The 13,882-nt window shown below is 44.0% G+C and overlaps 1 protein-coding gene across 1 annotated transcript in view; it reads left to right on the top strand.

Moving 5' to 3' along the window:
* Positions 1-10,075, top strand: part of GRM5 (glutamate metabotropic receptor 5) — a gene marked incomplete at both ends in the record, with an annotated part of 241,386 nt that extends 231,311 nt beyond the window's left edge. The window contains 1 exon segment of the mRNA XM_081952370.1: positions 9,232-10,075. Within this exon segment, the coding sequence (XP_081808496.1) occupies positions 9,232-10,075 (844 nt within the window).
* Between the last annotated feature and the right edge of the window lie 3,807 nt (positions 10,076-13,882).

The raw sequence follows: 13,882 nt of genomic DNA, 5'->3' as shown, positions 1-13,882 counted from the left end.
TATCTATATCTATATCTATATCTATATCTATATCTATATCTATATCTATCTATCTATCTATCTATCTATCTATCTATCTATCTATCTATCTATCTATCTATATATATATATATAATGCATGTACACACACACACACACACACACACACACAATATATATATATATATATCTAATTGTTCAGCCTGTCCAAGGAGTAACTTCACTTATTTCTTCCACAAGGTCATTTTAAGGACACCTCCAGTAATTTTACGTCCCCGAAGCCTCAGAAGCAATTTGACGATGATTCTTGATAATTTTGAAAGTTCTGACAAATCTAAAAGGCTAAGAATCACAGCTGGGGCCTGAAACATTGCTACTCTTACCTCCATAAAAACAGTCCCCATGGTCCAAATTTCACACAAAAAGAGAGGACAAATAGTTCGTTTTTCATAGGCTTCTGTACATTCCTTATTCTTATCCCCATGTCATTCTTAACCCCCCCCCAAAAAAAACGGGAGGGGGGAGAATATTTCAAAAGATGCTTTCTGTCTCCTCCTCCATCTTCTCCTTCTCTTCCTCCTCCTCTTCTTCCTCCCCTTCCTCCTCCTCTTCTATCATCATCCTTTCCTCCTCTTCTTCTTCTTCCTCCTCCTCCCACTCTTCCTCCTTCTCCTCCTTCTCCTCCTTCTCCTCCTCTTCTTCCTTTTCCTCCTTTCTTCCTCCTCTTCCTTCTCCTCTTCCTCCTTCTCTTCCTTTTCCTTCTCCTCTTCCTTTTCTTCCTCCCCTTCCGCCTCCTCTCCTCCATCCTCCTTCTCTTCCTCCTCCTCTTCTTCTTCCCCTTCCTCCTCTCCTTTTCTATCATCATCCTTTCCTCTGCTTCTTCTTCCTCCTCCTCCCACTCTTCCTCCTTCTCCTCTTCTTCCTTTTCCTCCTTCTTTCTTCTTCCTCTTCCTTCTCCTCCTCTTCCTCCTTCTTCTCTTCTTTTTCCTTCTCCTCTTCCTTTTCTTCCTCCCCTTCCGCCTCCTCTCCTCCATCCTCCTTCTCTTCCTCCTCTTCTTCTTCCTCCCCTTCCTCCTCTCCTCTTCTATCATCATCCTTCTCCTCCTCCTCTTCTTCCTCCTCCTCCTCCTTTTCCTTCTCCTCCTCCTCCTCCTTCTCTTTCTCTTCCTCCTTCTCCTCCTTCTCTTCCTTTTCCTCTTCCTTTTCTTCCTCCCCTTCCGCCTCCTCTCCTCCATCCTCCTTCTCTTCCTCTTCTTCCTCCTTCTCTTCCTTTTCTTCCTCTTCCTTTCTCCATTCTCCCGCCTTAATTTATCAGGCAAATTGCTACCTTGCTGGAAACAGCCCACCGATAATTGAAGTGCTTTGTCATGTAACATGTTATCTAACACACGGCTCCTTTTTATGGCGCTGCCTGTTTAGATGCCTTGTTCACCTACACGGGCTAATTTATTAGAAGTGTTCCTGTACATTTGCCCCTGACGGAGGGCGAAATCTTCCTTAACACTTGACACTCGGTTTCAGAGATGCTTTTTTAAATTCATTCTGAATCCTAGAAATGCCTCTGCCCACAGACAGATTAATCTTGGGCCCTACTGAGCCTGTACGATTGCTTTTTTGTTTTTATTGCGAACCAGGGTTTCTTCATACCGTTTATCTATCTTCACACAAAGGCTTAAGCTGACTTTAACGTCTCTCGTCAACAATTGCAAAACACGGCCTTTAACTTGATTTACACCCTGCTCAAAGCACTCACTCATACGTGACGTTTTCTTTTTCCTTTTTTTAAAAAAAGAATCTTCTCCAGAGCTATTTGCTGCAATGGGTTAGCCAGTAAATATTTTGCTTTAAGTAGGATTTTATCTCCAGGCAGCAATAATTTAATATATATATATATAAACTTCCTCAGTTCTGCTTTGGGCTTTTCCAAAAGGAATCACAGACTCACCATTGTAATCACCGTCCATTATCTATTTATTTACAAGATGAAGCTATTCTTAAACAAGAAAGCAAGCGAATAACCACTGCAGTTATAATTTAATTTGCCCAAAATTGGATGGGTCAATTGCACTATAATGGTTTAGATAACATATTTAAAAAGTTGCTTTTCTTTTTTGTCTCAAAGTACATTCCAAGATGATGCACGCGCACACACACACACAAACGCACATACATATACACCCACCCAGATAGCCCTTGACTTACAACTGGTTGCTAGTTACGATCAACTTGAAATCGGGGACTTATGGCTTGGTTTTTTTAATTAGTTTATGTTATAAGATACAAAAAAAATACAAAAGCAAATAGTAGGAAAAACAGGGAAGGAAAAAGTATGGAAAAGAAGGAGAAAAAAGAAAGAAAAGGCATCTACTCCCAACTCCCTTTGATGCAGTAAAGGCATTAACGTCAAGCCTCAACTTTTGACATTTACAGAATGGTTTAAACTGGCCATTTCTATAACAACACATTTATCTAATCTGTAAACCCGCAATCCAAGTTTCATTCTTTTCCACCTCAAGCACAAAGTCCAGAAGTGGTTTCCAACTAAAAATAAAAGTACTTTTTTTCCCTTTGATCAGAGCAGTCAATCTCTGCTAACTCCATCACCTTTTGCAGCCATTTGTTCATAGTGGGGATCGAAATATCCTTCCATTTTTGTGCATAGAAGAGTCTTGCTGCCGTCAACATATACAGCATATATATAATGCCCTCTCTGCAGTCATGTGACCAAATTTTGGGAGTTTGGCAACAGGGCAGCATTTCTGGCCATTTGCAGAGTCCCGTGTGTCAGGGTTCCAAGTAATAGGCCCATAGCAAACAGGACTCCAGGGCAAGCAAGTTCCTCAAATATTAGTTTTATTGGACATATATTACAATACAATACAATACAATAGCAGAGTTGGAAGGGACCCTGGAGGTCTTCTAGTCCAACCCACTGCCTAGGTAGAAAACCCTATACTGTTTCAGACAAATGGCTATCCAACATCTTCTTAAAGACTTCCAGTGTTGGGGCATTCATAACTTCTGGAGGCAATTTCTGTTCCACTGATTACCGGTAATTGATTTAACTGTCAGGAAATTTCTCCTTAGTTCTAGGTTGTTTCTCTCCTTGATTAGTTTCCCAGGCATGAAATCCTCTTACCTTCGCTACCGGTTTGGAACCGGGAGCGTGCATGCGTTCGCTTCACTCACCTGCGGTGCTTCTGCGCATGCACAGAGCATTCACTCTCCCCCCCCGCCCCTACCGAGAGCTTAATCCTTGTTCGACCAATCAATTGAATAGCAATAGATGCAGTTCGCTGGCATTGTATCTTCACATGATGTATAATTCATGAAATTCACTGCCTTAAGACATGGTAGTTACACTTATGGAGAATCAGCTGTTCCGTGGCAATTAATCACGTTGGCACAAATGCGAGGTTTTAAGAATGCCACCGTAGGCAGAAACAGCAATACAATACAATAGCAGAGTTGGAAGGGACCTTGGAGGTCTTCTAGTCCAACCCCCTGCCTAGGCAGGAAACCCTATACTGTTTCAGACAAATGGCTATCCAACATCTTCTTAAAGACTTCCAGTGTTGAAGCATTCACAACTTCTGGAGGCAACATCTGTTCCACTGATTAATTGTTCTCACTGTCAGGACATTTCTCCTCAGTTCTAAGTTGCTTCTCTCCTTGACTAGTTTCCACCCATTGCTTCTTGTTCTACACTCAGGTGCTTTGGAGAATAGTTTGATTCACTCTTCTTTGTGGCAACCCCTGAGATATTGGAAGACTGCTATCATGTCTCCCCTAGTCCTTCTTTTCATTAAACTAGACACACCCAGTTCCTGCAACCGTTCCTCATGTTGGCAAAGGCTGGTGCAAATCAACTCTAAACGTTCCCGTGGTTTTCACCGAATTAAAAGTAAAAGTTTTTCCCCTTCCCCAAACAATCAGTCACATGGTCCAATCAAAGTGCTGTCTGGTTGCCTGGTAACTTCACTCCTCCTCTTTCCAGCCATGGCGAGAACGTCCTTGGTTCCCAGGAGAAAGTATTTTGTTTTGGCTACAAAACCCCAGCTATCTCTAGTCCCTTCTCCCTATCCCTCAGCTCCAGTGTGACAACACTGAAGCATCAAAATGGCATCGGTCGGGTCAGCTTCAGGGTTGACAGTCACACCATGATCATGGTACCACATTTTACAATGGTTTTGCTGAAAAACCAGCATGGCCTTCATTTTGCAACAGTCTTTTTGTGTCTCAACTGTGCATTAGAAAGTATACACAAATCTCCTGGAAATGTCTTGGGTTTTTTTATGACTTGCATCCTTTTGAAAGACTAGGTATATGCCTCTGATGTTTGTGTATGTATGTATTGGTTTTGTGTGCAGGTTAATGCTCCCTATAATAGGGTCATGGTGGCTCAGGGGCTAAGACTGAGCTAGTCAATCAGAAGGTCAGAAGGTCAGCAGCTTGAATCCCTAGCGCCACGTGACAGAGTGAGCTCCCGTTACTTGTCCCAGCTTCTGCCAACCTAGCAGTTCGAAAGCACGTAAAAAATGCAAGTAGAAAAATAGGAACCACCTTTGGTGGGAAGGTAACAGCATTTTGTGCGCCTTCAGCGTTTAGTCATGCCGGTCACATGACCACGGAGACGTCTTTGGACAGAGCTGGCTCTTCGGTTTTGAAATGGAGATGAGCACCGCCCCCTAGAGTTGGGAGCAACCAGCACATATGTGCAAGGGGAACCTTTACCTTTTAATGCGCTCTAAGTATTCCTTCTCCAGGCTTTGCTTGGTTTTCTGTGCCAAGACCCAACCCGAAGCTCATCCAAAGCTTCAAAAGGATGGTTAGAGCAAAATAAATGACTGTCGATGGTTTTACATGTCTGCATATTGGTTTTTAACTTGTTTTATTGGATTGTTGCTTCAATTTATGATGAGCTGCCCAGAATCACTTAGATGACCGTGCAAATTAAATTAATAACAGTAACAGCAATAATAACAACAAATCTCCTTTAAAGCAGCTCCACCAAGCAGCCTTCTTACAAAAGAGAACAACTTTGGTGTGGCTTCATTTCTGTGTCTTGTGTCTTGTCACTTTTTCAGAAGTGGAAAGGCATCTGGAAATGCCAATTCTGGTAGTCCTCGTCTTATAACCATTCATTTAGTGGCCATTCGAATGGCACTGGGGAAAAAGTGACTTGTGGCCGTTTTTCACACTTAGGACCATTGCAAGCATCCCTGTGGTCACACCATCAAAATTCAGACGCTTGACAACTGACCCAGATTTATGACGGGTGCAGCGTCCCGGGGTCACGTGATCCCCTTTTGCGACCTTCTGACAAGCAAAGTCGATGGGGGAGCCAGAGTCACTTAACGACCACGTGACTAACTTAGTTACTAATCTAACTTTGAATTGATTTTCTGATTCTCAGTTGCCTAGTGTCATTTGTTTGAGATGGACGCCCAAATAAATTGAATAAATACATGCCGTATTTTTCGGAGTATAAGACGCATCTTTTTTCCTCCTAAAAGAGCGTGGAAATGTTGGTGCGTCTTATGCACCGAATGCAGCTATTTTTGGCCTCCTGAAGCCCCGCCCCAGGATCCCATTTTTGTGAAAAACGGAAGCGTTTTTGCCTTCCCCCAACCCCCAGAAGCACTCTGCAGGTTTCAGAAAAGCTGGGGGAAGGGGAAAATGTTTTGGTGAAAAACGGGGGCATTTTTGCCTTCCCCAAGCCCTGCTGAAGCCTGCGGAGTGCTCCTGGGGGCCGGGAAGGACAAAAACTTTTCTTCCTGACTTAACTCGTTGAAATTTTGGTGCGTCTTATACACCGGTGCGTCTTATAGTCCGAAAAATACGGTACATTTAAAATACATACAGTCACCATCACCTGATGGACCATGAAACAAAACAAGACTCTAGAAAGAGTGCAGAGAAGAGCAACAAAGATGATTAGGGGACTGGAGACTAAAACATATGAAGAACGGTTACAGGAACTGGGTATGTCTAGTCTAATAGAAAGAAGGACTAGGGGAGACATGATAGCAGTGTTCCAATATCTCAGGGGTTGCCACAAAGAAGAGGGAGTCAAACTATTCTCCAAGGCACCTGAAGAAGCAATGGGTGGAAACTAATCAAGGAGAGAAGCAACTTAGAACTGAGGAGAAATTTCCTGACAGTTAGAACAATTAATCAGTGGAACAGCTTGCCTCCAGAAGTTGTGAATGCCCCAACACTGGAAGTCTTTAAGAAGATGTTGGATAGCCATTTGTCTGAAACGGTATAGGGTTTCCTGCCTAGGCAGGGGGTTGGACTGGAAGACCTCCAAGGTCCCTTCCAACTCTGCTATTGTATTGTATTGTAAGTCCTTAAACTGTAGTAGGAATGTAGAATTTTCTTCTGCCGATTAAAACTGGGTTCTGCTTCATGCTTCCTTGAATAAAGACAGAAAAGAAGCATTCTGTGTTTGGATGGCAAGTTGGCCACAGATCATGCGAGTGAGAAATGTGTGACACAACTCTTCAAATGTCTAAAGACTGTCAGGAAGAATTATTTATTTGCTACCCTTCGGTCATCATAACGCTTGCGACTGATTTGATGGGAGACAATGATTTGTCCTCTGCTACTTCAAAGGGCTACAGTTGCATCAGGGTTTGTTTGGGAATATCACAAGAAGCTTTTTCGTGCTGTTGGAAGAAATGTCCTTCTGGGTTCAGGTCCCCGTGGGGAAAAAGACACTGGAAACATGGAGGCTGCTTGGAAAGATGGTTTAATGGTGGACAGGATCAGATGGTTTGAGGTCCTGAGCAGAAAAGAGAAGAGTTGCTGAGAGACCCTGAGTTTTATACCCTCTGTTGGGCCCCACCTCTGTTTCCTGTTCCTGTGTAAGAAATGTATCCCATTGGCTATCAGACTCCCAGGGGGCGTTGTTCTCAGCTAACTTTGTAGGCTGTCCTGAGACCCAAGCTTGTTTGAGCCGCTGGGAGATGTACTGTTCCCAGGTGCCATGTGGTGTGTCTTTGTTTGCTAGATGGATCCTCCTAAAGGAGGTGGATCTTTGTTGTGTAGAATAGACTGGCTCAGGCCTTAATGGCCCATTGACAAAGGTGGGGGGGATGAGGTCCTGCCTCCCTTTTAGGGGGAAATATTCTGCCCTTTTAATATTTCCTAAAATATCTCACTTTCTAGCAGAGGGGTAGGTTTAACTTCCTACAATAGAAAAAAAAGCAGCTCAAAAAAGAACAATTCCTTGGAGAAACAGTGGGTTATCTTTCACTCAAGTTTCAAGCAAAAACTAGCTCAGCCTTTTCCTGACTTAGGTAGCATCCAAGCAGATGAATTTCAGCTTCCAAAAAGGAATGAGGAATACCATAAGGTGCCTAGTCATTTTATAGATAGATGATAGATAGATAGATAGATAGATAGATAGATAGATAGATAGATAGATGATAGATAGATAGATAGATAGATAGATAGATAGATAGATAGATGATAGATAGATAGATAGATGATAGATAGATAGATGATTGATAGATAGATAGATAGATAGATGATAGATAGATAGATAGATAGATAGATAGATAGATGATAGATAGATAGATAGATAGATAGATGATAGAGAGAGAGACAGACAGACAGACAGACAAAGAGAGAGACAGAGAGAGACAGACAGAGAGATACTCATATGCTCGTATAGGTAGTCCTCATCTTACAACCACCATTGAACTGAAATTCCTGTTGCTAAGCAAGGCAGCTGTTAAGTGAATCTTGCCCCATTTCTTGCCATTAAGTGGAAATTGAGCTAGTAACATGGCTGTTAAGTGAATCTGGCTTTCCCATCGACTTTGCTTGTCTAGAGGGTTGCAAAGCATGATCACATGACTTCAGGACACGTCAGGACGCTGGTCGTTAAGTATGAAAAATGGCCATAGGACCCTTTTTCAGCGCTGTTGTAATTTTGAACGGTCACCAAATGAGTGGTTATAACTCGAGCACTGTCTGTATACCGGATTCTCTGCACCAAACTCACGCTCACCGACTCTGTCCTGATCAACGTTGAACAATGTCACGCAATCTACAGTTAGCCTTTCTGTTGCCTTCTGAGTTTTGAGGAGGATTGTCTGTTTCTGTATCTGTTTATTCCAGGTGTCGATAGATGTGTATTTACAGGTATTCCTTGACTTAGCAGAATTTCCATTGCTAACCACTGCAGTTGTTAAGTGAGTCTCACCCAAATTTACAACCTTTTTTGCCGCTATTGTTCTGTGAAACACTGTAGTTATTAAGCCAATAGCAATAGCACTTAGATGACTGGTTATAGGTCAGGAGTCCCCAACCCACCCATCCACCCCCGGTCCGTGGACCTGCAGTACTCCATGGCATGCCAGAAATGGGGGCCGCACAAATAAGCAAAGCCCATCCACAAGATGCAGGCAACACACAAAAACACGCCCCCTCTGGTCCGCAGAAAAACCTCTTCTTGTGGCCTGTCGACTTTGGCCCCTCCAGCAGCCGAGGAGGAGGCGTGGGAGTCAGGGTCAGCATCAAGGCAACCTGAGAGCTCCGAGGGGGAAGAGAGAATGGAGGTGGGAGAGAGAGAGAGAGAGGAGGAGGAGTCTGAGCTGTCTGTCAGCCCTCAGATGGCGCGTCAACAGCCCCCAGGTCTGGAGGTGGTTGATGAGGAAGGGGAGGAACAGCTGGGTCCATTGCCGGATGCTTGGATGCACAGCAGGCAGAGGAGAGGAGAGCAGTGGAAATCTATGGGCTGATCCTTGGGAAGGAAGAGCCACTGCTGCTAACAAAACCCCACCCTAGCTCTGGGGATAAAAGGCAGGAGGTGAAGATGAATAGGTATGGCAGACAACTATTCATCTTCTGGCCGAATGGACTTGTTAGCCTGTGAGAGAAACTTCTTGCTGGGGCTGCCGGCATTCCTAATAAAGGAATCTTTTAAGTTCACACCAGAATCTTTGTTGTGTTTGGGGAGCCGAATACCTCTCCATGGAACCGGTCCCTGGTGCCCAAAAGATTGAGGGCCACAGTTGTAGGTCACTTTTGTTTTTCAGTGCCAGGGTTTGAACGGTTTGAACTGGAGAAATGGTTGTTAAATCAAGGACTATCTGTATTTCGGTTCTGCCTTGCAAGTGTTAACTTGTCGACTTTGCGTTGAACGTTCCCATGGCTGTGATTCCCTTGCTCTTCAAGAAACGTGTTAAGATGCCTTCGAGTCTCAACGTCTGTCCTTTTCTCTTCTCTTTTGTGTCGCAGCTCCAATGGGAAATCGGTCACGTGGGCCCAGAACGAAAAAAGCTCGAGCCGAGGAGCCCATCTCTGGCAGAGGCTTTCCATCCACATCAATAAGAAAGACAACCCCAACCAAACTGCGGTCATCAAACCCTTCTCTAAAAGCACAGACAGCAGCCGGCATGGCAGTAACACCACAATCACGACGACCTTCCCCGAATCCGGTGCCAAAACCCTTTACGATGTCTCCGAAGCTGAAGAACACTACCCAGCTCAGTACCGCCTTCAGACTCCGTCCCCCATCAGTACGGTCAGCCAGAGAACTGCTTCCCTCAGCCGGACCGAAGACGACGTCCCGACTTTCCAGTCGGAACAAGCCCAACGGAGCAGTTCCTCCCAAGGTTCCCTGATGGAGCAAATCAGCAGCGTGGTGACTCGGTTCACGGCCAACATCAGCGAGCTCAACTCCATGATGCTCTCCACCCCAGCGCCTGGCCCGATAGTCACCGCCCCGTTGTGCTCTTCCTACCTGATCCCGAGGGAGATCCAGCTGCCCACCACCATGACGACGTTTGCGGAGATCCAGCCCCTCCCTGCCATTGAGGTCAACGGAGCATCTCAGTCCTCCAGGAAACCGTCTTGCGGGAGTGTCAAGGAAGGTCCTTCCGCGGAAACTCCCGCCCCTGCCAAGCCCGAGCTGGAAGAGTTGGTGGCTTTGACGCCTCCTTCTCCATTCAGGGACTCGGTTGATTCTGGAAGCGCTTCTCCCAGTTCCCCGGCATCGGAATCCGCCCTCTGTATCCCGTCTTCGCCGAAATATGACTCGCTGATGATAAAGGATTACACGCAGAGTTCTTCCTCCTTGTGAATGTAGTAAGAGTCAACGTTGAGTCTCTATAGCTTCGCCTCCTTCAAGGAGATGAAGAAGCTCAGCCTCCCTATTCTCCAGTGTTTAAAGACACAATGAGAGTAAAGGGTCATTTTTTTGGGGGGGAGGGAGGATGAAAAGACGCAAGGGGAGAATAAAAAGAACAGATGGGTTACTCTCTTTCAAACACACACGCACACTCTCCTGCATACACAACGGAACTTTTTTTGCAGATTTTTCGTGGCCTTAAAAACACGGGCTTTTCAATGGAAAAAACAAAAACTTTGAATTTATTCCTGAGGGCTGAGAAGAGAGTCTCTTACATCACTTACTTGTCAAGTGCTTTGCAACAGTGAGTAACGGGGAACTGGCGCTGGAGGGAGAAAAAAAAACAGCAGGCAGACGACCGGAAGTGATCCAGTGTTGGTTTACTTGGATTCCTTAATCCAGAAGTAAACCTTGATCTTTTATTTTTATTTTTTTTCAAGACACGGAAGACCAAAATCTTGAATGTACATTTTGTAGTGAACTCCAGACCGGGGACCAAAAGATCCAGCTACTTTTGGGTTGTTGTTTTTTTCCTTTCAGTTGAAAGTATTTGTTGTTGTTTTTTTAAAATGAAGATCTCAACCGATAGTAATATAGTCGGTCGCAACGGAACATTGTTGACTAACTTGGCAGTACGCTGCCTGTTGATAAATGTAAGTTAACACAACGCAGCACAAAGCTGCACTCCAAGAGGGCTTTTCTAAAATAACTTCCCATCCAAGGATATGTTTAAGAGGAAGAGGGGGGGGGGAGAATCTCTCTTCAGTTAAGTATCAATTTTTTCCCCTTTATTATCATGGGTTTCATCTCCAGAACGACAGCATTCTGGGAGGAATTTTTCCTTACTATTTCACCGTGTTGCCAATCAATAACAAAGTAGCAAAAAGAGAGAGAGAGAGAGAGAGAGAGAGAGAGAATGACAAAATAATAATAATAATATAGTAATAGTATTTTCTGGAGTACTGTTTTGCAATTCCCTGATCAGGACATGATGTTGAGCTGAATATTCGCTTTCTACACTGATGTGGTGGAACATAACGCTTGCTACTTACGGTATGTTCCCAAGGAAAACACATATTTTTGCAGATGTTCTTGCATTAACCTTGCCAGGCAACAAGGATAAAGGTATTTCAGTCATAAAGACGAGAACAAACGTCTCTAACAGTGGGAGACAAGCCTTCTCTAAAGGGGTGGAAAGGGTGTGTTAAAGGGTGGGCGGGGCAGATCCCAGGATTACTTCTGATTGGGAGACGAGAGTGCCAGTCCACCTTCTATCCATCATCATCCTCTTTTAATGACCCCATAATCCCTTGAGGGGTGGAGTCTGGGCAACTGAACGGAGCTAGCAAGGTGTTTTCATGGCCAGATGCCCTTCCTGTTGCCGATGCGGAGTTTTGTTTAGCAGTTATATTCTCAGTTTGCCTAGAGAGAGAAATATCTGCCTCTACCTAGGACCGAACTCACAGCCTCCTGATTGTGAGGGGGGAGAGTTCCACCTAGAGGCCACCACGCCTCTCCTAGTCAGCCTTCTGTCAGTCTGCAGAAGAAATTGCAATATATGAACCTCAGTGATGTGGGCCAATGAGGCAACCATCATTTTCCACAGAGTTTTAAAAACTTTATTAGGGACCATTCTCTTCCCACCCACCCCCAACATCCCTACCACCGTCTCTACATTAAGAGTCAACTTTTTCAGGATGTTCCAATAGGCAATAGGCTCGTGATCCAGCTTTTTCGGACTCGCTATCCTTTCTGGGTTTTGTCAATTTAGACCTGCACAATAATCTCCAAAGTCAGGGAATCACCCAGTAATGTCCAACATGAACTGTTGTTTTGAATCTAGTAAAAGGAGTTTGATTGCATTGAACAGTCTTCAGATCAGTGGTGGATTCCTGCCGATTTGGACTGGTTCGGCTGAACCAGTAGTGGTTTGGCGGTCTGGGTCATTGGAACCGGCAGCCACCCAGGCCTGCCACGCCCCCAAATCGCTTCCCCTATGGCGCCGCCATCTCGATTTTCATTGCAAAATGTTTGCGCGCACCGAAACAGTAGTAATGCTGGGAGCAACCTACCACTGCTTCAGATGGTCCAAAATTGGGAGAGAAGGTTATTGAGCTGCTAAATTAAGCCCGGTTTGAGCATTCCGCTGGATAAGTAAAATTTCAACATCAGCGAGAAATGAATTAATAATAATGACTAAAATAATCCATAACCGTCCAGAATAGAATACTCCATGCAACTCGGTTTGAAATTCTTGGTTTGTATAGTTTCGAACTATTGACGCGGTCAGATTTAGGTATTGCACGCAAAGTTGTACACATGAGTCATGATGGTTAGAGTGCAGTACTGCAGTGGTTAGACTGCAGTACTGCAGGCTACTTCTGCTGCCTGCTGGCTGCCTGCAATTGGGCAGTTCGAATCTCACCAGCCTCAAGGTTGTCTCAGCCTTCCATCCTTCCATGGTTGGTAAAATGAGGGCCCAGATTGTTGGAGGCGATAAGCTGACTCTGTAAACTGCTTAGAGAGGGCTTTAAAGCATTGTAAAGCGGTATATAAGTCTAAGTGCTATTGTTAGCAATGCCCTAGCTGTAAATGATTTTTTAAAAAGTTTTAATCATAACATAACACATGCAAACAACCACTTTAAGCTTCGTGTAAACCGCCTTAAACTCGATTGTACAAAATATTGATTTTGGTAACCGAGTGGTCAAAGTCTGGAATATCTTATCCGATTCAGCTGTCTCAGCTGCTAATTTTCACACTTTTTCTTCCAACCTAACCTCTGTAGAACTCACTCTATATTTTATGAGGTTCCTAAGGGGACATGCATAAGTCCATTCATGCGCCTATCGTCCCTGTCACATTTCACTTTTTTTTTTCTTCATTTTGTTTGTTCGAATTTGTAATTTTTTTTTTCGTTTGACGAACATAAATATCAATTTAAAGCATCTTGTATTTCTGGCTGAATGGAGATGCTGATGACACCACCAGAGCTGGTCTGAAACCTCGGGATGACTTCTAGAGAACATGAAAATAATCTCTCTTAGTAACATACATTTTGGGCTCAATTTTAAGTCGAGGATTACCTGTAGTTTAGCAACCCTTACCTATCCCAATAGATAGTTTACACCTTATTGGAACCCTTGTGCAATCTGTGCCAAGGTACAACTGCAGCAATATATAAAATACTCCTCAATTTACAACCGTTCTTTTAACAATGGTTCAAAGTTACAACGGTCCTGGAAAAAGCAACTTATGACCTATGTTCACACTTACGACCTTCACCACATGACCACAATTTGGACACTTGGCAACTGACCAATATTTATAACTGATGGCATCATCCTATGGTCACCTGATTGCGAATTACAACTATTTTTGTTGAATTCTGGCAAGGGGCAAGATAAATTCGCTTAACGGTCATATGATTTGCTTCATGACTGCAATGATAAGTGCCGTAAAAATCATCTTAAATTCAGGTACCACTTGATTTATGACTCCAGTGATATACAACAGATAGCCCAATCCAAAATCTGGTCATTAAGTAGAGGACCATCTGTAGGCCAAAAGATTTAGCCTAGCTATAGGGCGCTGCTCCCCATGTTTAGATGGTATTGTTAGGTAAGCTCCCTGTTAGGAGACCGAGTGTGCAGAGAAACGTAATGAGAGTGGTGTGGAAGAACACGCACAAACCAGCATACAGGGACACCGAATAGAAATAGTAATAGTATCTTACTTATGTGGAAAATAGAGGTATTC

Source organism: Natrix helvetica, assembly GCF_964273705.1.
Source record: "Natrix helvetica genome assembly, chromosome: 4".
Lineage (NCBI taxonomy): Eukaryota > Metazoa > Chordata > Lepidosauria > Squamata > Natricidae > Natrix > Natrix helvetica.
Note: the sequence above shows the minus strand (reverse complement) of the source record. Positions and strands in the feature narration are given on the sequence as shown.